At 36.5% G+C, this 27345-nt stretch overlaps 1 protein-coding gene across 4 annotated transcripts in view; it reads right to left on the bottom strand.

Annotated features, from left to right (window-relative positions):
* The window catches only part of Samsn1 (SAM domain, SH3 domain and nuclear localization signals 1), a 141923-nt gene that overhangs the window by 41319 nt on the left and 73259 nt on the right, over positions 1 to 27345 (bottom strand). The window contains exon 1 of one of the 4 annotated variants that reach the window (XM_076943089.1): positions 5064 to 5224. The exons of the other annotated variants lie outside the window; for them this stretch is intronic. Within the exon in view, the coding sequence (XP_076799204.1) occupies positions 5064 to 5120 (57 nt within the window). The 5' untranslated portion in view covers positions 5121 to 5224. Of the gene's footprint in view, positions 1 to 5063; positions 5225 to 27345 lie in introns of those variants that run through there. 4 annotated transcript variants of the gene reach the window in all.

Here is a 27345-nt window from a genome sequence, read left to right on the forward strand (position 1 = left end):
ACCTAGTTAAATAAGGGTTAAGGTGCATTTTAACAGCCTTGATACAAAAAAAGCAATGCAGGCATCTCTTTAATGCCACAACTATGTGTCATCCCTGTCTAGGAGCATAAATTTGCACAGCGGGCAGTGCAGTGAAAACAGCTTATAATCAACTCATCACCTCTCATCATTGCAGGGATCAAATGCAAATGGCAAAGAATGCCACTTCACTCACTGCTAGTGAAAATTAGCATCTGTGACACTAATGGTGTCTCATTTTGTATGCACTTTAGATTAAAAAGAACCTTTTTTAAAAAAAGCTATTTCAAGAAGTGCCATTATTCCGATGTTTCCTTTTACAATGACAGTGGTATTGAATCTTCTTAGCTTAAAGAAGACCTCGGTTAAAATGTATTTATACAGATTACCATACGCCAACATGTTAAGTCTGCATTGTCCTAATTACAGTTCCAAATCTCATCTGTATGGTTCATACCTTTTTCCTTATAAACTTTCTAGCATGCTCTCTCACCTGACACAAAGGTTGACCACGAGAGAACAATAAGCTTTCTATGGAGCTTGCAAAACCTTGGGCATATTGGAGTTGTTCTTTAACACACAAAAATGAATCAGAGATGGATTTAAACACACGCACAATCTGCTTTCAAAAATCATAGTCCCAAAAATCATACTTAACAGACTCAGGAAACTGTAATCTTCCACGAAACTTTTGAGAGCTTACTATGTTGAAAAGCTAAGCAAAGAAGAGAAATAGAGTGCCTAAATTTTGGCACTGGATAATAATTTTATAAAACCATTTTGCAATTAAGAAAAAATGTACACAATTCTAAATGCTGAAAAATTGACAGATGTAGTACCTGGAGATTTTTCATGATAAAATTTCTGATTATAGTTGGAAGGGGAGAAAGACCCTAAATTCCTTTCCCAAGTACTACGCTTTCTAAAGATGGGGTTTTGTTGGTGTCTTTAACATTCATCTGGCATTTAAGACAGACAATGTCGGTACTGTCACAGTGTCAGTAAGACATCCAGGATTTTAACATTGGAGATTGGCATGTGTTTTTATATGACACATTTTTTTCATCTATGTATCTCTGGTTAAGGTAGCTGTTTTTTTTTTTTTTTTTTTTTTTTTTTTTTTTTTTTTTTTTTTTTTTTTTTTTTTTTTTTTTTCATATGTGTGTAATCTTTAGTGTGCTTTTGACCTTCCACTTATGAGGCTAGATAAGACTTGATCTCTCATGGAGTTAGAACAAGAATTAAATAGTATAGAAAATCTGAGTAGAGCAGCGGTTACATAATAAATTGATAATAAACACAGGCATCGAAAATAAACATGTCAGATAAACACAAGAAAAACTATAATCCTTGGAGCGTTTATAGATCATACAAGCAGTATAGAGGAAAGCTGATGGAGTCTACATGTGGAATATGCTTACACATCTCGAAAGTCACTGTCAGCACTGAGCGCTAGTGCTAAAACAGAAAAAAAAAAAAAAAAAAAAACCTCAAAAGGAAAGTATGGTGTATAAGGCAAGGTTATTTTTAGCTAATCTAAATGTAGATTTTTTAGCCACTACTCATTGAGTTTCATTTTTAATTGGAAATTATCAATATGCCAGACGGAGCTCGGGGCCATGCTAAACTTGTAAGAAGTTAGTAACCTTTAAGTATATCCAGTTACCTATTTTATAATAATGTCTTCAGATATTTGGGGGTGCCCAAACATGGAAGAACTTTGGTTTGTGTTTCTCGGTCTTTGCTTTTAATGTTTAAGAACATACTTGAGTGGCATTCTTCCTATGTATGAGCTACTTGGATAAAATAATCTTTAGCAAAATAGAGAAACAGAAACACACAAAAAAAGTACATCACAAATGATAAAATAAGATGTGGCAAAACTGTAGTTTGATTTTAAAGTTTAACTTATGTTTATTGATGAGTACTATACATACAAGAAAATAATATATTATTTTGTATGTAGTATTCTCTAAAATCTATTACCTCCTATTAGATTTATAAATATTTTTAACATCACAACTATAGAACCTATTAGAAAATACAAATAGCAAAGTCTAATGTTGTAACTTTATTTTTAGCTATTATATATGAAAATAAGAATTGTTCAGATTGTACATATATCTGGCTACCATGTAAACTTTAATACATGTGTAAAGTCCATAAATGTTTAAATCAAACATGTCTCTTCCCTTCTCAAACATTTATCAAGTTATTTCTTTGTGTGTGTATTCATGTATATGTACATGTAATACTTGTGCAAATGTGAGTGTACAGATGTCTGTACATGTATGTACATGTGTGTGTGAAGGCCACTGGACAATTTCAGCTGTTATTCCTTCTCAGGCTCTGTCTGCCTTGGTCTTTAAAACAGTGGTTCTCATTAGCTGATTCTTGCTGGCTAGGCTAGGCTAGCAGGCCATCATGCTTCAGGTCTATGACTGGATCGTCCTTCCCAGTGTTGGGTTAAGAGGCACATAACAACACACTATTTTTTACAGAGGTTCTGATGAAAAACTGCAGGTCATCATCCTTGCATGGAAAACGTTTTATAGACTGAGCTGTACTCTCACTTTCAACTTATTATTTCATTAGAAGATGATAATTTGAATTACATATAGTCATCTTACTATTCAATAGCATCCCAGAACTTCTTACTCCCCTATAATTTAGTACACACTGGTATTCTATTTAAACAAAAAAGTTCATTAGTTTTTATTTAAAGTAATATTAGATATAACAGGTTTCTCCTGTGTGTGGTGCAAGAGGATTAATCCTACGGACAGAGGAGACATGCAGCTATATCCAAAACCCTTAATTTATAGTTTTAAAATGTGGCATATGATGAGTCGCAATAAAACCAAGGAAATTCCCTCCATACTTGTGAGAGCACAGCACAAAGAATGAATGCCTGTGGGTCAGGATATGGAAAATATCATCTGATAGATAATCAGTAGAAACAGTAACATCCTGTATTTCAGGGCAGTTTCTTGGTAGCACTATTGTGTCTTTCTAGACAAATCTCACAATTTGTACTCCTTCAATGAGCCATCTGTGTAAGGATCAGAATAGAATGTGTTCTTACCATTCCCTATGGATTATACCCTTTATTCATGGAATATTCAAAAGTTTTCTATTAAAAAATAAATTTAAATTAATAGGAGTTGTTTCTAAGACATGATTATAGCAATTGGAGAATTATTAGTTTCACAACAAAAAATTAAATCCATATGTGTCTGCAGTGTGACTATTTCTTGTGATATATTTTATTCTCAGGTGCAACAACTGTGTTTTTATTTTATATATGCAGATATCAATAAGATGCCCAGTAGTTCATATGTACTCTAGTAACTACTGTGATTAAGACCATTGCAAATAATGAAAAATCATTTTGAAAACAGTTTAGTGAAATGATATACTGATAACATACTGTGCGATACAGTCCTTATGAAGTCATCAAATGTCATTTTTGAAACATTTTGAGGAAAGCTATTGTTCTATCTTAATTTTTGTAATATCTCCCAAATCTGTAGTCTGCTGAATATTTTCATTTAATCAGGGATATTTTACATAAAAAATAATCATATGGGACTGGAGATACGGCTCAGCTGTTAAAGGCTAGGCTAGCAACCAAATATAATCATATTAAGAAATATAAATGATACTTTGAAAAATCTTTTTTGTATATTTTGGGATATGTTGCTATGAATTTTTATTTTAGTTGTAAAAAGATAGAAAGTGCAATATATTTTTGTACCATGTGTTTATAAGATGCTTGTCTAACTTTTGTTGAATTTTTGTATTAGAAAAAATAATATTGAAAATCATCTAGTTTTAGTTTCCTATACTTGGAAATAATTTATCGTCATTTTACTTTAGATCTTTTGGAGAAGGTTTTCAATCTTTGAGGATGTTCCACGCCACCTGAGTTCAAAATGAAAATCAATCCCCAAACTATTCCTCTCCCAGTGAAAAATAAAAGCTGGTAATAAAGTATGAACTCCTTAAAAACAAAGAGTCAACTAATATTTATCTCACAAACAAAAAGATTGAATGTATTTGAGAAACCTTAGCAATATATAAATAGGGCATAAATTTTCTGACATCATAATTTCATACTAAAGAAATTAACATTACTAGTAAAACCAGTTTAGAGTTCTATAAAAAAATGTAAACTTGGCTTTTCCTATCTTATTATTATGGCAATTGTTATCAAAAGAGAGAATAAAAGAATATACTACGTAAGACTGGCTTATCAAATTTACTAATTTATAAATTTTGTGTCTTCTTAAAATAGGACACAATTCTCTTTCCAGTGACAATGTAAAAATGCATGTCTACAACGAGATATCATAGCTTACCATTGAAATTAAAAAATGAATTAAAAACTAACCTAAAATGTCTTCATTTTTACAATCTTCTTACTGTTATGTATTTTTAAATGTCTATAATTTAACAGATAAAATAATCCTTCAGCACACTGGTAAGACATTGAACAACCAAGGAATGAAAAATATGCATGATATTAATGGTTAAGCAGAGGCCACCAAACAGAGTTCCATAAAATTATCTTAACTCTATCTTAGCTACCAACATAAAGGGTTGAATCTAATACACAATTTTAAAGACCATAATTGCCCATCAGTATGCAAATTCTTCCATATGTATTTTGATGCACTCAGTCCTCTACTTAAATTAATTTAGAAGTGACAGATTAAATGTCATGTAAGTAGTAGGGTGATAGTGAAGGTTTTGTGTGTGTGTGTGTGTGTGTGTGTGTGTGTGTGTGTGTGTGTTTGTGTGTATGCATGGTATGTTGTGTGTAGGATGTGTGTCACTGTGTGTGTATGTTTGAATGTGTTTGCGTTGTGTGCTTGAATGAGTTTGTGTATGTGTGTATACATGCAGATGTGTATATGTGTGAGAGGTATGTATATGGTGTGTTTGTGTTTGTGTGTGTGTATCTGTGTTATACATTTTCCAGTATGTGTTGCTTTCTAGTAAAATGTTTTGGTTTGTTTTACTCTGTTAGAAAATAAACTTACCTTCGGCTTTTGGTGTTTCTCTTTCTCTGAGGCATTGGATGGCTTTCTCTTTATCATTTTGAATACAGACCACCTCTGGTGAGTACAGTTTCTGCTGTTACAGAGACAACTGAGAGCAGGCACAGTTGCTGTCCGTGATACACAGCATCTGATAGCACTGAGGAAGTGTCTGATGTGACACTTCCTCCTCTGGTCAGGATGTGACTTCAGTGTCTGCTTGGGTGAAGGTTTCTTTTCTTTTTTTTTTTTTTTTTTCCTCTCTCCTTCCTTACCGTAATTATTTGGTAACTCTGTACTGTATTCTCAGTACTGTATTCTATGACAGAATTTCTATCTTACACTTTTGACATGGCTACAGTAATTACTAAGAGTGTAATGATTTGAAAAACAAAACTTATTCTCTTGGTTTATGTAAAAAAATTTAACACCTTAAATAAGATGGCACAAGAGGAAAATATCTGAACCAATAAATGAAATCAAACAGAATATTGTGGATTTTTATTATTAAAAATTTGAGACTACTTAAAGAATTCCATTTTATATTTCTATAATATTTTATTCTTGGAGGTTATAATATACTAACATCACTTCCACCTTTTCCCTTTCTTCCAAATTTTCCAAACCTACCTTTCAATTTTATTGCCTAATTTTTAAATGTGACATATGTCTGTATCTTTCTAAATACATAATTGTATATTTCTACATGAAGAGCTATTTGAGTTAAATATTAGTTCTCCCTAAAGCTACCATAGTAGAGTATAGATTAAAACTACCTAACTGTAATAGGCTTCTAACTCCAGAAATTAATGACTGGGCATCAGTGACATTTAAAAAGCAAGCATATTGTTGTTATAAACCCCTAATTAATAAAAGAACCACTTCCTGCTACATGGTATATGTATGCTGTATTCTGATAATTCCTGGTTGGAGGATAATGTCACTGTCTAATCAGTCCTCCCCTCAGACAAGGCATCCAGTGTCTACTAAGTGGACCTAGAATAGCCCTAATATGTCTTAAAGATTTTACTAAAGGCCAAATCCAGATATCCAGAAGTAAAAGATGCTCAATACTTTCTTGAAAAATGAGACCTTATCAGATGAGCTTGTGTAGAATGTTTCAAATGCTGGCTCTGGTTAAATGGGCTGCTTCAAGAAAAATAATACTTTCTGCTCATAAACTCCTCATATTAAAAGCAGTAACACCGTATTCTCAGGAAGTGCGTCTCTAGATACCAGGCTCTGCCCCTCCCCTTTCTGGGTTTCCCTCCTATCTCTCTGCCTTACTTCTGGAGTCCCAGATGAAATTGACTAACTCACTTAAGAAATCCGGAATTGAGTACCCACTCTGTGCTATTGAATGTAGTGGGTACTCAATCTCTATGCGATAAACCTCTTACTAACACGAATAAAAAGGTATTTTATGCACTACAGTAGAACTGGGTAAACTACTTACGAGGATTGGAGTTAATAAACTCTTGAAGTTATTGGCCAAAGGGTTATTTTGAGAACTAAGAGGTTGGCATTTTCAGAACACTGACAGGGGAATAACACCAGAAGACCTGAAAATCCAGAGGCTTGGTAATTCCCTTAGCAGTGTGGCTTTCTGGAAACTTTCTGAGTGGCTCTCAGTTAACCCAAGGAAATAAATGATTCCGTCATTTAAGAAATTGAAAGTTATAAAAAATTATTTTCTAGGACTGGAGATATGGCTCAGTGGTTAACAGAACTGGCTGCTCTTCCAGAGAACCTGGGTTCAATTCCCAGCACCATATGTTAGCTCACAACTGTCTGTAACTCCAGTTCCAGGGGATCTAATAGCCTCATTGAAATATATAGGCAGGCAAAACATAAATGCACATAAAAAATATTTACTTATCTGAAACGTTTGTGCTCCTTGTACTCTCCCATCTCTTTGTCTAATGGTTAGACTTTAATTCAGTAGTGGAATTTGATCAATTCAATGAGAAGGATGACAATGATAGTTCCTATAGGAGTTTCACTAAGAATACAAGCTAATGCAAATATAGGCCGCCCTTATGCACCATCATTTAAGAATAGTTTTATATAAAAAAATATTTGTAGATAATAAATGAATATAAAATATCAAATAGTTATATTTGGAGAATTTTTATAGTTTGCATTTTTATAACTACAACTAAAATAGTGAATATTCAAATCGCTGGTACCCACATTTGTGTGTGTGTGTGTGTGTGTGTGTGTGTATAGTTTAAATGGAGTTAATCAACATGTGATAGTAATGTTGTTCATCTAAATAGTCATAGACTCCCTAACTTAAACCTCCATGCCAGTCATAGGAAAGCACCCTTTTACTTTTTAATTGGTAGTGAGAGTAACTCCAAGAGACAAACAAAACAATAGACACTATTACCATTGTCCTTGATTTCTTCCCGGAATGTGAGTATAATACATATTGTTGACAATACCACACACTCCAGACACAAGGCCAAGACGAATTAAGCAGGAGCAGACCTGGAAACCTTGTCTGAGGAGTAGCTCTCATAGTGTCAGAAGATATTTGTGTAAAATCCCGATAATTAGTTGCTTAGAAAAATAAGGCCAGTGGTACAATAGCAGCACAGTTCTCTTGGGCTTGATCAACAGGTATCTCACTGGATTTATGGCCCAATCAACAGAAGTAAATCCATGCATGGTGCTGTAAACAAAACCAAGGGCCTGTGGCTGGAGAGGTCATGGACCAAGAGAAGACCTACTACTCTACAAAGGATGAAAAGACATAGAGGAGGGAGGGGTTCAGGACCTCAGATGAAGTGAGAAGGGGACTCAAGTGTATATGTAAATCAAGATTAATTTTATGCACATTTGAAATTATCAGGGTATAAGTAAGATGATGTTTATAGTAAAAATTATTGTGCTTAAGATTTACACATAAACATCTTTTATATTTCTAGGCATTTGACAAGTTCTAAACCATAAGGTGTTTTTAAATTGTAAATAAAGTTAATATTTTGTTTAAACACACACACACACACACACCACACACACACACACACACACACACACACACACACACACACACACACATATATATATATATATATATATATATATATATATATATATATTTAAAAGATGTGATTCCAGTCTTTCATTCACTTGGGAAAATTGTTCTCTGACAATTAAAAAATATGATGTATGATCTTATTACAATATAACCGTGTTGAAATCCTTGCTGTTTAGAAGACATCACATAACAAATGCTTCCATTAACCTACTTGTATCTTAGGGAAGTCTACAGTTCAGATATTTAATGAGTGACCCCAAATGGTCCAGTTCAGAAATCAATTCTAAAACAAGACAGAGGTGAGGATCAACAGTGAACATACCTACTGTTAGTCATGGTTGGAGTCAGCCACATGTTGCTTCAGATATGTGCAAAAGAAGGAAATTGCAAAACTGTCCTCTTGGTAGTTTACCTTCACATGCTACCTCAATGATTTTATAACACGCACAGGATGGGAAATGGTGTCCACAACCACTTCCTATTTGTATCATGGACAGTGAGTCAAGATTGTCAAGAAATTTCAATGAAGTGAGACAGTGGGGTACATATTCTAAAAAAAATTAGAGTGCTATTTACACAATCTGTTTCATTGATCCACCAGGCATTTATTCAGTCACCATCAAAGTCAAATTATAAGTGGCAGAAAAGTAGTTACCATGGGAAATTTCTGTCTGATGGATGGGATGTGATCTGAAGATATTGATTAGCTGAGGAGTCCATTGGCATCACTGCCTTTACTGTTACAAAGTAAAGAATAAAATTGAATAGAAGTGTCTTGTTGGCTATTGTTTGCATTTTTTGTTCAATGGATGTTTTTGAAATCAAATTCGTTGGAATGGGTCTAGACACACCACATGGCCTTAATAGTGGTGCCCTTTTCAAACCCATATGCTTGGTCATATACAATTATACCCTCCTACAATTTTATGAGACAACTGTGTCTGAGACCAGTGTTAGAAACAACCTAACTCATTGCTGACTGTGCCTCTAGTGCTTGCTACTAGAGCAGGGCCACAAGGAAGTCTTCTAAGAATGTTAAAATAAGCAAAATCAGGCTGTCACCATGTACTCCATTTCTGAACATTTGGTGTACAATAGATTAGCACAAAAAAAAAAGAGACTATTCCACTAAAATCTGCAGAATTCAAACACCAAATGGCAGATGATAATGCTGGTACCTCAGAAGGGCACAGGGAACCTGAGCTGGGCTTAGAAGGCTTCTTCAGGAGTGGTGACTATTGATTCCGTGGGGCTTGTGGAGGTAAAGCTAAAGACAAGAAGTACATCCCATTCACCAAGCTAAGCTGCCTGATCAAGGACATGAAGATCTAGTTTCTGGAAGAGGACTGCTTGATTTGCCTGCTCATTACAGAATCAGAAATTATTGGCTTTTTCCTGGGAGCATCCTTAAAGGGTAAAGTTCTAAAACACATGCCAGCAAAGAAGCAGGCTCAGACTGGCCAGTGAATCAGGTTCAAGGCAAACTTTGTCACTATTGGCTCCTACAGTGGTCATGTCAGTACCTATCTCCAATACCTACAGTTATTTGACTCCTGACATCTGGAAAGCAACTGTGTTCAGAGGACCAAGGGTTCAGCTGTGGCTACCAAATAAGAACACTTATTCACAGAAAATATGATGTGTTTAAAAGCAAATAAACAAAACAAACAAACAAATCTACAAAATTCAATGTCTTGCAAGAATAAGAGGAGTCAACCATAAAGCAGCTTGATTTGATAGGTCCTTTTTCTCTTTGACCCCTCAGACCAGGCTCCCTTTTCTCCTTGCTGTGAAGGGAAACTTACAGAAAGTAGTCTGGACAGAGGTGTTAAATTCCAGCTTATCTATAATCTAGAGAAAGTTTAGACACTGAGCTACCACAGCAACCTGCTTGTGGAGTTCATGGTTTTCCTTGCTCTAGTTTGTCATTTACCCATTCTCTGGAGTCCCTACTTACTAATTCTATCTTCTAGACTTTGTGGAGTCATTTCAAACCTAACATTTGAAATTAAAATCTTTTCCATTAATCTCTCCTAAGATACCCTGTCTTACCTGAGATCTGTGACATATTTCTTATAAATGCACAAATAGTCTCACTTCTCCTAAATAGTCTGGAATATTAGAGTAGAACCTTGATCAGTTTCGCCTTGTAAAAATAAATAACAGGGAGTGTGGGGAGCTGACAGAGGGCCGTATCATCCTTGTAGCCATCTTGAGCCATATACCCTGACAAGAGACTTGTTTACAACAGCCTACAACAGCTGAGCACACTCTGATACATCTTGTTTTAGATACCCAGAATCTTCCCTTGGGTGTGTGAGACTTAAAGGTGTGACTTAGAGATAAGACTTAAGGGCGTGATTAAAAGGCATGACTTAAAGGCGTGACTTAGAAGTGAGACATATAAAAGGTGAGAGGCAGACAGAAGAAAGCAACTAGGAACTAGACACTTGAGACTTGTAACTTGAAACTGGGAAAGAGACTAGCAACTTGGAATTAGGAATTAGGACTTGAGACTTATTACAGCTGGAACTAGAATTAAGACTTGAGACTTATTACAGCTGGAACTAGGAATTAGGACCTGAGACTTCTTGGTACTTGGACCAAGGGACTTGGAACTAGGGATTTGGAGAGAAGAAGAGAGACTGAAGAATAAACGGGATTGAATCACACTCTGTCTGGTCTCCATTCTTCGCATTTGTCCTCACTCTCTCTGTTGCTGAACCCCGACCCGTGGACCGGAGCAGCTTGGGACAGTTTAGGCTCTAACAATTTAGCCCCCAAGGCTTTTGGCAGTGGCTCCAACATTGATAGAGCGGTCCCCGACATTTTGGCCCCCAAGCGTGGGGTAGTGTGGTTCTCAACAAGGGAGCTCATGGTACTGACCATTCAAGTTGACAGACTTTTAAAAAAAGCAAAGGCTAATAATTAATTTTCCTGACAACTCCATTGTCTGCCCCCAAAGTACAGCATGTTGAGATGTATGCATATACGTGTTCTAGCTGGATATCAATAAACAACAACTCTATTTAACTTCTATCCTTTGTCCTTACTTTAGGCTCCATTAAAAATTGAACAGGCTCCTCAGGGAGTTAAAATTGTCTGCAGGGAAGACAGCAATTTCATTTGGAAATCCACTTTTCACGGTTATTTCTTTATAAACTTTTGGGTTTTTTTTACCATGAAGTGAATTTCATTAAATGCATCCTTATGTTTGTGTGTGTGATTGTCTGTCTTTCTGTTATTCTCTGTCTGTCTGTCTGTCTGTCTGTCTGTCTGTCTGTCTGTCTGAAAAAGAGGTTCACTCTTGCCCTCAAAGTATTTCTGGGAGATGAAACATAGATGTGCCAAGTGACTTTGGATATTTGCAAAATCTTCTTGAAGACAGCCTGGCCCTGCAAACTTATATCTCATTTTTAAATTTCTAAAGAGAAGATGCAGTACAAGATACTATGATGTTGGTTGCAGAATAAAGAAAGAAAGCAGAATGGGTTTAGTGCTCAGTGAATCACACAGGCTGAAACTCACTTGAAAGGGATATAAATTCTTAGTTCCCATGTATCCACGGAATACGCTTAAGAAGGATGGTAAGGAAAAGAAGGAAAGCAGAAAGAGAGGATAGGCTTAAAAGGAACTGAATAAATTAGGAGAGCTGATAAAATTAATGCATGGATATAAATCTCTCTGATTACTTTAATAAATTAAAAATACATACTTGCTGTGTAATTTTAAATCATATAAAGATGTTATAGAGGCTCCCACAACAAAGATAAACTTTATTCATGTGTGATTAAAAATTATAATATTCATGAATGACTCTCATCCTCAAACTTAATAACATTTATGAAGTGATTATGATTTTAAGTGCTTATTATATGTCATAAAGTAAGATATGTGAGTTGTTTGTATTTTCTGTGCACTCTTTACAAATTCTCTTGGGCTCATTCTAATGAGATCATCTTTGAAGTGCTGAAGTCAGGATTCAATCCAAAAACTCTGCTCATAACCATCACTCTATGTCATAATTGTGTCTTGGCACACTAAGAGAGCCTGGCACGGAATTGTTGTGATTTATGGGGTAGTTGGGGTCAGGAATGGTTAGTGTGGTCTGGGAGGACAATGCCGAGCAGCTTGAGGTAGTTGTAGAGAAAATCAATTCAAGAATGTGTAAAAAACATTGATGACAAAGCTATCTTTCAATTCAAATTCCTTTGCCGTAATGTTATCACTAAGTGCTAACTTTAATTATATCATAATCATCTTCTCTAATTTTATGCCAAAACAGATTGGCGTAATGTAGTAAGAATACTTTCTAGTCTTCTCTATACTTTGTAAAAATCCTTTCAGGTTTGAAGTTATCCAGTGCTGTATTCCAAATGCCTGTAATTTTTAGAACTCCAGAATTTATATTTTAAAATCATCAACAGAGATGTGGAGAGGGACCTTTATATACTAGTTTTGTGAACATAGATCTGAACAGCTACTATGAAAAGCAATATGAAGATTTCTTCAAAGCAACAACAAAATATATGTCCTAAAGAAGAATGAAACTCATTCATCATCCAGGAAAATAGATGGAACTGAAGGACAAACTGTTATTATTATACAATATTATACACAATATTATACACAATATGTAGGATCAGAGAGGTAAATGTCTAAAATTTAAAATGACCAAGGACCTCCCCTCTCATTGATGTCAGATAAGGCCATTCTATGCTACATATGTATCTGGAACCATGGGTCCCTCCATGAACACTCCTTGGTTAGTGGTTTGATGCTAGAGTGGTGATGTGAGACTTGGGGGAGTGGTGAGTGGAGGAGCACACTCATAAAGGAAAAGGGGAAGGAGGAAAGGATGGATGAGATGGGAGGTTGTGGAGGAAGGGGGAATATCATTTGAAATGTAAACAAATTAAACTTCGATTAATAAACACACAAAAAAAAACCTTAAAATAAAATGACTTGAAAACAGAAGAAAGACTACTTTATAAGAGGTGGATGAGGGAAGTGGGGACAGAAGCGGATGTTTTACAGAGTATCTCTGTTGAAATCATAACAATTTATGTGAAAGAAAATAGACATATTAGAAGAGAGCCAGTGATTGTAAAACTGGACAACTAAGAAAATTTAAAGCATGAAACACTATTTGATTCAGCCATAAACATTATTGTTTACATAATTTTATAAGTAAATAAATGTGAGATCTGGAGAAAGACAGCAACATACAGTCTTCAAGGACAAAAACAAGAATTAGTAGATATTTTCTAATACATAAATAAAAAATATACCTATCATTTAGAAAATCATATGCAAACAGCATATTTTTAGAAAAATTTTAATGTTGCAGGGATCAGAAAAGAACTGAGGAGTGAAGTCTTGGGGGAAGTAAAGAAGGAACTTATGGTTTAACTCATTGGATATAAGCATTTTCAACTTTACTGAACTAAAAATAGCATTTAAAATTATAAAGCAGACAATCTTTTAGAAGTATGAAAATGAGTATGATCATTATTTGGACATAATGTTAAGGCAAGTAAAATTTGGAAATTAAGACTCATGACTAATGAAATACCAAGCTATTTTACAGACAGAAATTGGAACATATCAAGAAAAACTAGAATGGACCTCAGGACAACATCAGTTTCACTGATAGGTAATAGAACTCCCCAGATATCTTAGGCCACACCAACTGCTGTACCAAATGCCATGAACTGTTTCTAAACAATAAAATTTGACTTCTCACAATCCTGTAGGCCAGGAAGTTCACGATCAAAGTATGACTAGCAAGATTTGGATGTGAACATTTAAAATTAGAAATAGGGCATGTGAAATCTAATAGCCAGATGCTCACATTAGATTCCCCAGTCTATGGTTGCATTTTTCTTCCTTAAGATAGATTTAACTCTCAGGGAAATTGCTTCAGTCATTTTCAGAACCATATGTCTATAATGTACGAAAAGATGCAATTCCTTCAGATCCTTTACACTGAAGCCCAGTTTTTACATTGTGTAGAATTTGTACCTGTGATTTTTCTCTCAGAATGTAGATATGCTTACCTGTCTTGTAGCTTCTAGAGTTGTGGAGATTTACCAGTGTGTTTCCTGGGTCATCTCCTCAACTCTTCTCTCTGGCCTGTCTGCCCCCTTTCTCAAAATACTTCTCCATTCCATGGCTCCATATTTTATTATGATTCTTCTTCTTTCCTTACATATTTGTTTTCTTAAATGTTCTTTCATATTAATTCTTTAGATTATGATGTAATTACAACATTTCTTCCTCCTCTCCTCTTCTTCCAAACCCTCCCATGTACCCATTCCCACTCTCCTTTAAATTCCCGGCCACTTTTTGACTAGTAGTTATACAATATAAATATGCTCCTAAATATAGCCTGCTCAATCTGTATAATGTGAATGACATGTTGTTTTCAGGGCAGATATTTTGGCATTGGACAAACAATTAGCGTGCTCCTGCCTGGGAAAACCCAGCTTTCCTCAGTTGCCTAGAGGCTTCTGTGTAGGGTTGCAGTCTTCTACTGTTTTCCCTATATACTTTGGTATATGCACTGATGTCATTCCTGTTTAGCTCATGTGTAGGTGGTCGTGACAGTGAGATTGTTAGGTATGTAGCTTGGGACATAATCTCACAGCATAGTCCCCAATCCTCTGACTCTTACTGTCTTTCTGCCCCATCTTCCTCAATGCTCCTTGATCCTTAGGTGTGGGCGTGTATTGTAGTTATATGCATTGAGATGGGCTCTACAACTGTGAGCTGTGATAGGGCATGGTCTTCATCTGTTCCAAAGTGATGTTTTCTAAATGAGGGGTGAAGACTACAGTTGTGTGTTGGTATAAGGACAAGTGTTTCTTCTTCATGTATCTCTCTTCTCTCTGTCTGAAGATGAATTATTCTAATAATGAATCTCCTGTTTATTATATTTTCTATATTTCATTCCTTTGACTTTTTGTCCTATGTTCTAGAAAAGTTCCATGTCCTTTTCCACTAATGTTATTATTATAAACAATTGACTTTCACTGTTACAATTTTAGTTTGCAATAGTTTTTTCTGGTTGTTCTCTTTATACCACATTAGATTTTTAAAAGAGGCAACGAATTACAACGGTTAAGAAATCATATTTTATGCCGGGCGGTGGTGGTGCACGCATTTAATCCCAGCACATGGGAGGCAGAGGCAGGCGGATTTCTGAGTTCGAGGCCAGCCTGGTCTACAGAGTGAGTTCCAGGACAGCCAGGGCAACACAGAGAAACCCTGTCTCGAAAAACCAAAAAAAAAAAAAAAAAAAAAAAAAAAAAAAAAAAAAAATCATATTTTAACTAACCTATTAATTATAAACTCTTGTTCTCCATTTATGTGGACGACCATGGCAAACTTTTCCATAAAATGGTAATGACAGTATGTTTACATGCATTGAGTTGGTGTAACTAGGCCAAAAAGCATTTATAATAGTACAGGACAAGTAGCTGACATGAAATAAACACTAGCTAATAACCACAAAAATAGGTGGCAACGGTCTCTTTGTTTACCCTGCTATGTTCTGTCTTCATTTATTTCAGGTTAGTTTTTACTTTGATTTCCAGGTTTCATCTTAAAGACTACCATAAAATGTCTAGATATTGGTGGATGCTGATACATAACTAAATCAAAGCATGACAAGCCCATAGATATCCGTGAGAATGGTATATGATGGCTGGTATTAATTGTACCCTGACAGAACCTAGAACTATCTAGAAGAAATGCTTCTGGGTATTCTTGAGGAGATTTATCTTGATTTTGATAATTGATTTATGAAGATTTTACCTCAGTTGTGGTTTCTACCATTCCCTGGTAGGGGATCGTGAATGGTTTTCTTGGTAAAAACAAGCTATGTACTAGGCTACATTAACTGATCTCTTTTCCAACTGAATGCGAGGTGAACATCTGATTCAAGCCCAGCTTCCTTGAGTTCCACACTGTGATAGACTGCAGAACTGTGAGCTAACATAAACCTGTGTTCATGATGTTTCATTCTGAATGTTTGTCATATCAACAACAACAACAAAAAGTCACAGAACAGTGTGCTTTCCATGTGATTAGACAGGAAGTACCCTATGATAAGAAAAAGATTGTCATCTTCTGGGATTCTTTTCTTTGACACCTTATAGGCTCTGCAAGAAGTAATCACCCTGGAGGGGAAAGCTGGGAAGGGGATAACATTTAAAAGGTAAATAAATAAAATATCTAATAAATAAAAAGTAATCACCCATGCTGGGGCTCTTGAAAGACAAAGAATCTCCCTCTGAGCTTGACAAAAGCCAAGGGGATTCTCAGGTCTTCGCTGACTCATTTGTTGCATTGCAACATCCTTTTTCTGGTGATATTTCTGTCACTGTGACAAAATGCCCTACAAAAGCAGCACAGGCTATAGATGGGGAGACAGCTCAGAAGTTAAGAGTGCTTGTGCACAAGGAAGATGCTCAGTAGAAAAGAGTGCTTCTACCTTTCGGAAGGATCTGCATTAGTTCTCTAGTACCCATGTTCGGTGGTTCATAACCACCAGTAAGTAACTCGAGCCCCAGAGGATACAGAGACCTCTGAACTCCAATGATACTTGTACTCACATGGCATACAGTCACATTGACACACTTGCATGCAAATAAATAAAACAAATCTTTTTTTAAAAATATAACTGTGGTGAGAAAGGAGTTTATCTTTATTGTAATTCCTGGCTATAGTCCATCATTGGAGGGCCACTAAGGCAGGGACTTAAACAGGCGTTGACATCATAGCCAGTCAAAAGCAGAAAGAGTCAAATGTACCTATACTTCCTTCTTGCTGTCTGCTGCTCAGCTAACATTCTACTCGTATATGGTCTAGAGCCCTGCTTAGGAAATGGTACCTCCCTATTGGAATGGCTCTTCTTGTATTCCAATACCAAGATAGTCTCTCACAGACAAGTCAACATGATATAGTCAACTTCTCTTGAGATTCCCTTTTGAAGTGATTCTAGGTAGTATCAAGTTGGCAGCTAAAACTAAAGAGTATGGGCTTCTAGTATCAGTCTGAAGCTGATACTTTCTCTTGTGCCTGACTGACCTTCCATCATCATGAAATACCAATGGAATCCTTTCCTCCTCTCCCTTTTGCAAATTGCTTTGTCTCTTTGGGCCTGCAACTTTTTAATAAACAATGTAGCTGACATATTATTGAAATCATCATATTTTTAGTCAAATGTTCCATTGGCTCATGGTTTTAGAGTTTTCAGTCTATTTGGTTCTGTTGCTTTGGGCCTCTGGTGACATAGTACATCATGGTAGGAATCCACTAGGTAGGCATCTTACTCACTTCATAGCAGCAAGAACCAAAGAGAGAGAAAACAAAGTACATAACCCTAATAATCCTTATTCGAACATTCTTGCAATGCACTCATTTCTTTCTAGTAGGCCTCATCCCCACCTACCACCATCACCCCAGACTGAGACCAAGGCATCAACCTGTGAGCCTCTAAAGAGCAGTTGTGATGAACCATCCGTAAACACAATCTCACTTTGACAAATCTGTGTTGTCCCATGTGTGTAATTTGTCACTAGCATCTTTACTCTCCCTCTGAAACATTATCTTATTTCCTAAGCTCCTCATCATTGGAAATATGTAGCTAATTACAGAACATGATTCCTATCATTACCCCTTCTACCCTGTAATTTTCAAAACTGACATAATGATATGGCTGTAAGTATGACTCCGTAGGAATGACAGGACTCAAGAGTAAAACGTTTCCCTGGAAGGCCAGCCTCCTACTCGAACTGTCGCCTCTCCACATGTTCATAAGCTTCTCGTTACACTTAAAACTACATCTTCTGCAATGCTCTGCCTCTTTGTCATCAGAGTAAGACACCTAAAACTCACGTTTTTGTCACCAAAAAATATTTGAAAATCACCTTTGAATTAATAATATCTAGTTGGTACCACCCGAATAATAACTCATTTGGCTGAAAGCAGCTTCTGCTCCTACCACACCTGTGACAATTGAAATATTTTGAAAAAAAAAAAAAGTCAATTTTAGTCTGAAGGTACTATTTCTGACATATGCTATTTAAGTCCCCTGCTAGGATCACACTTTGTTCCTCAGAATCACAAGAGGAAGGCAGGTTACACTGATCAATAGAGTATGATTTCCTCTCTACCTTCTGAAGAAATGGAATTAATAAAATATTGCTGAAGAGATATATCTGTACTTCCTTTCCTTAGAAAAGCAATCCTTAAATAGGAAGAGAAAGATCATTTTTATCTCTTTTCTATCTTTGTTCCTCAGAGATTTACCGCAATTTTATGAATGCGCTGAATATTTGTTCAGACCTTACCACTCGAGAGGATGCTATAGTTGTAAAACTATAGATGGTAACTGTATAAGCCCTTTATGAAAAGGACTGGCATCCTCATCATGTCCTTCTGTCTTTCTACCGTACAATTAGAAAGTTAAATGTTTGTGTGGCAGCTCAGTCACCAAGGAACAAAATAAAATTGTGGGTGCAAAATTAAATTTTTATCATGTCTTATATATGAAAAAGCTTCATTTCTTTAGAATTCCACTTTTACCATTGATCAAGAAGGGAAACACAGGATATCTCTAAGAAAATCAGTATATTATATATAGGTAAACAGCGCCTCTCCTCCCCACACACACACACACAAAATGAGGACACCACCAAAAGTATAAACCACAGTGAAGCTCAGCCCCTCCCAACCTCCAAAGCTCCTTTTCTAAAGCCTTTGTGTTTCTCTTTAATAGAAAGCAAATTAAAATGATCATTTTAATCAGGACTTTGTTACTGCATATGTGCAACTCAATTATGTGTTTCTCTCATAAGAAAACTTTTTCTTAAAAGCTATATTTGTGAGAAAGGAACATTAGATTTTTGTTGTCAACTGAGTAATCCAGTGACTCAATTAGTCACGTTAACATTTGTGTCCAGCAGCCCAAGACAAATAATGAATTGAAAGACAAAATCAGGTTGGGTAGGAATCAGACTCTGTTTTATTTTAGGGCCGAGAATTCTGAGCACCTAAAGTTCTTTTACAGTGAGCTACATACTTAGACAATTAATCCTCTGTGGAAAAGCTTGGCTGGCAATTCTGCTTCTCCTAGGCTCCTCGTCCATGAAGGATTTCTGAGGTGACAAAAGCAATGGGACCCTGTAGAACTAATATAGCATTGAGTTCAAACATGCTGTGTGAACTTGGGACCAGAGTATGTTCTCTGGATCTACATCCTACTATTGCTTACAGTGTTGAACTATTTCCTGGTGGGACTGATGTTGGGATTGAATCACACACAAAATTTCTGATTTTGGAAAATCAGTAATTGGAAAATACCTTAGTAAATCTGAATTCTGTCTTCTGCAACAGGACAAAGCATGACATGTCTAGCTAGTCCTTGGGCCCCACCCTCCTTCCAGGATGTGGTAACTCATCCCTCCTGAGTGAAAAGGATGTGGCATTTAGAATAAATTCGGAAAGTTGTGTATCACAGTGTCACTTTCTCGTAATGTGTCCCCACTTCTAAAGCCAGAGTGCATATCTTTGCTGCTACCTTGATATTCTTGTATTGTCACATGCTGACATGATATTTGACTGTGATGTTTATTCCCAGCCAGGGGAAATTTCTACAAGAGAAGTCAGTTCTGCTTTCACTTACATTTCAGGTTAGCATTTCATTGTGGGTTTGCAGCTGAAAGTAGTCTCCACAGTCATTCCCATAACTCGGAAAGCCTTAGCATTTGAGACTACCCCGACTCTGCACTGTCCTTTCCCTGATCTGATCATGCAGATTTGTTTTCCTGTCCTCAGACAAGCATTCTTCTCTCTCTTATCTTGGCTTTTCCTTGAGGATGAAGTGTTTACTTTGTTTTGTTTTGTTTCTTGTCTGGTTCCTTGTTATCAGTAAGACAACCGTTCTGTTTGTTGTCTCCTGATAGGAGCTTCTTCACTCACATACTTGTAGATGCTTGACAATTTTTTTTTTTGTACCTTGATGGCCTTGTAGGCCCATTGTTTGCACTGTCATTCAACTCAGTGAAAACGCTGGTTCAAGAATCTTCTTCTCCAGAGGTGTGCATACTTCAAGACATCTTCACAGATGGGCAAGCACCATGATTGAACCCCAGAATCTATATCTCTCTTATTTCTCCTCAGTGAAAAGGAAAAGGCAGAGTCAGTGAGTGCTGAATGGGATGATATAAAAGTACTGAAAATTTGTTGAAACCCAGACTGGGAATCATTTGAAAAATTACTTTGTTGTATGAAGAAATCCATAATATATATTCATATACCTTCCTAATGATGATAATGATTTATTATTGATTTATAGAGCATTCTGTCCCAAGGCTTCCATACCTTTTTACATATATTATTTTACCGTAACAGCCTTTGTGCAAAGTACTCATCCTGATTTTATGCATATGGGAATCTGACTATTTGCATTTCCCTTTCTTTTAAGTCAGCTCCTGATTCCAGGACTGATTCTGAGACACTAGCTCTCTGGCAAACAGTCAGAGAAATGAAGTCTCTTCTTCTCCAGTGATGGAAGCTCCAGATCCCATCTCCAGTAGCATATGACCCTCTAATCTCTGAATATTGGATCTTGAATCTCTAAACTCTCTTTTGTGGAGATGATGACTTGGAGAACTGATCTTTTTTTTTTTTTTTAGGAGAAAAGAAATGTACAATGCAATAAGACCCCCAGAAGAAAACATGGACCTTTATTTTAGAATTTACAATCTAGTCAGTAATTGTGTCATATTGTTTATATAGAATCATCTTCTCTATTTCAGCCAATCAAGGTTGTCTCTGCTGGAGATTAGTATTGAAGAAATCCCTTCAGTAACGGTACAGACATGACAGCAAGGGAAACTGCACAATGCTACTGCTGATTCCTATGCTTTTCCTAAATCTTATATTGTGAGATCCCTCAGCCAAACTCCTGATTGTACAAATATGTCATTGCTTCTGAGACCCACCTGCCAGGCTTCCCATGTCCAAAAATGTGGGGGGATAACCTTATTTTCTTTATTTAAAATTGACTGACTGTCTACTGCTTGAATACTTTACCAGGGTCATCCAATGCCAGCTTGGCATGTTCATGATTTCGAAGAGGTAGAGTTTAGTGGGAAGCCAGGCTACCGACACAAAGACAGGCAGTGTGCTTTGTACACTTACTGAAACAGGTATCTGTTAGAGAGGCAAGGGAATGTTTCACTTATGAGGAAATGCAAGAGGAAATATTAAACAAAATAGGAATATGCCACATACCTAGAGATGCAAGCAAGGGTACAGGCATTTCAATATTGAACATAGAATATGATAGAAGTAGATATACATGAGAGTTATAAGTGTGCTCTTGGAAAAGGAATCAATTTCTTACAACAAATGTGTTAAAGAAAAATAAAAGCAAGAAGGAGGAGGAGAAGGAGAAGGAGAAGGAGGAAGAGGAAGAAGGAGGAGGAGATGGAGAAGATGAAGAATGAAAGCTGTAGAAGGTTACCAATAGTCAGATTATGAATGAGAATAGTATGTTTGGAGAATAATATGTACCCACCTTAAGTAATAATTAAGCTTTGGGGCTGGAGCTATATCTCAGTAATTAATAGCACTTGTTCATCTTACAGAGGTCTCAGGTTTCATTCCCATTTAACATGTGTCTTAGAACCTTCCATAATGCCAGCTTAGTGATGAAGATGTTCTCTTTTAAACTTCTTAGACTCTGATGTACATGGTGCAAAAGAAATGAAGTTGTTGCAAATGTAATTAAGATAACGTTACAGTAAAATAAGTTAGGCCTGTCATCCAAAATGGCTGGCATCTTGTAATTTGTGGGACACCTTGGACCTGCACAAGGGAAGAGACGAAGAAGAACTCCTAGACAGAGATGTCCATGTGAAGACACTTGAGAAACCCAGAGTTAGGGCACCACACATAAAGCTGTGTTGAACTCCCAGCAGCTGTAGATTACAAGGAGGGATGGGGAATTTCATGGAATAGGGAAGGATCTGGGGCAGAACATCATTAATATTGAAATTCTAGCCTGCAGAAGTTGTGAGACAGCCTTATCCATTATTTTAAGCCAGTTAGTATGTGCTATTTTGCTGTGGTGGCCCTAAGAAAGTGATAAGAATAGAGTCAATAGTACAGGTGTAAATGCGTTGGAAATATACATCTGTGTAGGGTGGGAAGGTACTGAAGTGCTTCAGCCAAAAGAGGAGAGGGCCCCAGTTACAATAAAGAGGTAGACCTAAAGCTTTGGGTGAACAAGCAACAAACACCAGGGAGGAAACCTGTACCGCTCCTCCAGCTTGCAAATTTTTCAAGGCTTATTGATTACTATGCTTTCTCAGCATCTCTTCATCCGGAAAATAAAAAGCAAGGGGAAAAGTTCACCCTTTTTCTTTTCTATGTGGTCCCAAATGCGATGTCCAAGCTCCCCTGTCTGTGTGACATTGCATGGATGAGGAAAAAAAAAAAGAAATGCACTTCCCAGAGTGCCCCATTTAGTGATGGCAATGTCACAATGAAAAATGAGAGTACTAATACTATGATGTAGACATTAAAATTATTTTGATATTGATATTTTGATGTTGATAAAAATAATTCAATTGAAACCTCATAAGCATGAAATAAAATTAACTTTCCAGTAGCAAGCCATTTGAGTTCCCAGAATTGTTTTTCTTGATATTTATCCTAATTGAAGAAAGTGATATATATATATATATATATATATATATATATATCCAAATTTACATTCCTATGCAAGCAGAAAGCTCAAGAAGCATGATATAACTAGAATCAACACTAAGAATGCTGGATTACAGTTATTATCTTTGTTAGTTTTATTTTCTATAAATATCATAAATTATAATAGGAGTTGTATTTCAGATGCATGACTTCTTTCTAATTTGGATAGGTGGCATTCAAATTACAACATGCCTAAAACTATATACTCTTTACTGATCCCTAATCTGAGTAGTTAAATAGGTCTATGTGAAATGCAGAAGACTTGATTGTTTTCAATATATCAGCAATATAAAACACATCTACGTACTGTTTATAAGTGCAAGATTCTTACTAGAGTGACAGAATTCACTGAAAAGTAGTCACTGCAAGCATTTAATCACTTTCTGCAATTTCATTATAACTTTCTGACAAACAGCATGTTGTACAAGTAAAGAACTTAATTAATATACATTATGGTTTCAAGGTGCCGTTCATGTCACTTACTGGTATTATATAACTAGTGGTGATAAAAAAAAAAAAAAAAACAAAAACTGGCATACTCAGAAATGTAACAGAAATCTCTATTTGAATAACAATGAAATAAAAGTTTAGCAAAATGTCTGTTCATTTGAAACATGAAATCTGTAGGAAAAGAGGTTTAAAACTCAATGCAATTATTCAACAGAGGCTCTTCTAAACATGAAAAAAAAAACATGGTGTGGGAGCTGTATTACCTGGTCTAACTTTGAGACAATACATGAAACCACAAAATTTATCTGGAACCATTTTGGGTCAGAAAAGAAGTAAAGAAGCTGGGAGGGTTTTTTTTGTTTGTTTTGTTTTGTTGTTGTTGTTTTGTTTTGTTTTGTTTTTTCCTGGGGAATACTGACTTTTGCATCTAGTGGGAGGGGGAGGACACAGACTAATTGGCTGCAGAACCAGATTGAGCACAAGCAACAGAAGAAGCTTGTAGGAACAAAACAATTTTCCCAAACGTCAAGCGACTGGGTCGCTCATTGCCTGTGACTGTGTTTCCGTGGAAGTTCCTCTGGTTCAATTTAACTCATGTGATAATCACGGGACATCCATTCCATTTTTGAAAAAAAATTATTTTATTTACACTGAGCACGGCAATTAAGTTTGATAACTGCATTAAGTAAAGGATATCCAAGAGTTGCAAGGCTGCCAAGGAGAACACATCACAGACATGAATTGCTCAGTTTCAAAAACAAATAATTATTCCTGTTTAACCCCAGGTACCAGGATTTGGTAGTATCTTCTTGAGTTATTGGCCATAGTGTTCTCATACACTATAGGCTACTGCCAATACTATTGGTTACTCTCCATAAATGACAGTAAGACTTCATATACTCCATATGGCTTAGAAAATGGAGAAATCTAACTCATTCTCAAATGGAAGTTTTACCTCCTGTGGCCAGTATTCATACTTCTAGAATGTGGCCTTAATATAATTATCAATTTCACCCTAGTACAAGCCCTAGAAGCTATGCTGACAACTTCCTTTAAGATATATCCTTTGGTGCAGCATTTACACCAATGCTTGCAGGTTAATCCATCACTTTTTGGGTTCTATTTAAGGCCTTGTCTCAGTCTGTGTTCTACTACCCTGAAGAGATACTCTGAGCAAAGCAACATTTAAATGGGGTTTGCTTACAGTTCAGTTTATTATTACAGTGGGGAGCATAGCAGTTAGCAAGCAGACATGGCTCTGGAGAAGTAGCTGGGAGTTCTATATCCAGATCCGCAGGCAGCGGGAAGAGAAAGACACTGGACCTAGCTTCAGTTTTTGAAATTTCAAAAGCCCCATCCCCAGGGACACATTTTTTTCCTGACAAGGCCACACATACACCAACAGGATGTACCTCCTATTCTTCCGCAAATAGAGCCAGTCCTTGGCAAGTAAGTATTCAGCTGCAGGAGCCTATGGGGGCCATTCTTATTCACACCAGTACAGGCCTACTCCATGAGATAGATCCTGTACCTACTCCTGTCATTAAGCACAGTGACCTGAGAATAAATAGGTCATGAGAGCTACCACTGTGATTCTGGTAAATGATCATAGAAAGAATGTGTCTCCTATTAACATACTGCTATACACATAGATCAGTGTGCTGTTCAGCTGCCATCAGAGTAGCTTCTTGCAGTAGAGGGTAATAGCAATTGGGTAACATAAAGAAAACAGAGACTTTGGATCACTCAGCCATAAACGGGATGTCTTTATCACAGCTGTTTCCTCAAGGTTCAGGGATATATGCAGAACACGGAGATGGTTTTCTAAGAGCCAGATGGTTTTCTAAGCTCTAAGAGCCAGAGATTGTTGATGACATCCAGGAAGCAGTGGTTTCCAGCCCTAACAGGGCCGAGGAACATGTGACCTCACAGTTACTGTGACAGCATGCACAAGACCTGTACAAGAAGCTAAAGCCAGTCAAAACCCCAGCATTAATGAGGGAAGGGGGACACAAAATTATTATTAGGATTATTTCTAGCCGAGATCATATTGACACATGATACCTACAGAGGGGGACGACCCCATTTGTCTAATCAAGTGTCATGGAGTAGCACACAACACAGGGCCAGCAGTCCCTATGCATAGGGTAGTTGGCCAACACAAGTCAGATTCCAGGATTTTTGATCTTTGTAGTTTTTTTTATTTTTGTCTGTTTGTTGCAAGGGAGAGAAAGAATATGAATTTGCAAGAAGAGTCTTAGGTATAGGAGAAGTTGGTGGATGAGAATTGCAAATATACCATATGAAATTCTCGAAGAAGAAATTAAAAACAAATAAATTATAAAATAACAATTTATTAAAGGAGCATGAGAACCAGATTGAGTCAACTGAAACCTTTGGCACATTTCTTTTAGGGGTGTATTAGTATGATCAAGTGCGGAGAACTACAAACAAGCACACAACTTCAAAAATCCCACTCAGACCTACTAGAATGGTTCAAATATCTTAAGATTTAAGTTCAGGACCAGACAATATTAAAATCTCTTACTTTGGCAAGTGAGCTCTATAATTAGCAAAGCAGAGGTTTCCTTAGAGCTCTGAAATGGAGTAACTGGCTCTTCAGGGATGGTGAAGGATGCTGTGTTAGAGTCCTGTCATTATATAACCATGGGGCTTACAGACTTCTTAATGGTTCTTAGAACCATAGAGGGCAATCCAATGAAACACTCATGGAGAAGATTGAAAATGGTAACAAAGAATACAAAAGAAATCGCAGGAAGTTTTAAAGAAAGGAGTTAAAAGGGTGTTCTGAAGTTTAGGTGCTGATATTGAAAGGAAACAAAACCATTGTTCAAAGAAAGCCAGATGAGATGAAAGAAAATAACTATTACAATTAGGAAAGCTCCTTACATGCAAGAATTGTTTTTTACAAAATCTGGAAGATACGTGGTGAGAAGCCTTGTGGTTTATCTTACTCTTTGCTTGGAAATTTTTCTATTCCCTGATTAATAAAAGCTCCTAGAAACTGATGGGATTTTCAACAGAGTCAGTTGGAAAGCACCAAAGTCTCTGGTGCTTTCTCTGTGGTAACCAGGAGAAGTGGGAGAGCATTTTCTGCTCATCCAAATGTCTGTGAGCATTACGTATCACCTAACTTTGATAAGAAACAAACTATGTCCCATATGAAGCTTGTGAAAAATGCCCAATGCCAAAAACTCTGGTTTAGCAAGCCTGGAGCAGGCAAGGCATTAAAAATATGTTGGGAAATACTTTTGTTGTTGGTTTATGGAACCAAAACCAGAAATATCACTTATAACAATGTTCTAACCAATTGTGAAGCACAAACTATTTTATTTGGAATCAATAGATGTACAACGATCCTTTCCTTTGGGTTATTTCCTACTTCAAACCTTCAGCGTTTTACAGAAGCCTCTGATGCTCACACAGAGTAAGTTCTCTAAGCTACTGACTCATAAATATCAACCTCTCACTTCTGAGCAGTACTGAGCTGTAATCTGCCTGTAACCACTTTAGAAAAATACATTTCTTCTTGTCCATCATAAACCAGCACACTGAAAGTTATTCTCCATTTGTGGCATAAGGGGTTGATTTTTGTGATGATCAAGCCCTGTTCTTCAGGTGGTAGTTTTAAAATAATATGTAGGCATTATGCCATCTGTAAGAAAGTTGCTTTGTGAGTATAAACATAGGGAGATATCATCATGATCACCCTTTAGAACCATTATTTTATAACTAAAGAAACAATAACTAATACTATCTGATATATTTTCCAGCCCAGAATCTTCTCACAAAAGGGGTTTCCCATACACAGGAAGTCTATTGCAAGCCACATCAACAAGCAGAAGGATTTCCTCCAGTGAGCCAAGCTTCATTATCTACTATCCAAGGACCTCAATGTCTTAAATCATGGTTTTTCTTCTTCTAAAGGAATACTGAACATGTGAACTAATGTCCTGAAGATTTTCTTACTCACAAGAAAGGAGG

This window comes from Arvicanthis niloticus, chromosome 12 (genome assembly GCF_011762505.2).
Source record: "Arvicanthis niloticus isolate mArvNil1 chromosome 12, mArvNil1.pat.X, whole genome shotgun sequence".
Classification (NCBI taxonomy): domain Eukaryota; kingdom Metazoa; phylum Chordata; class Mammalia; order Rodentia; family Muridae; genus Arvicanthis; species Arvicanthis niloticus.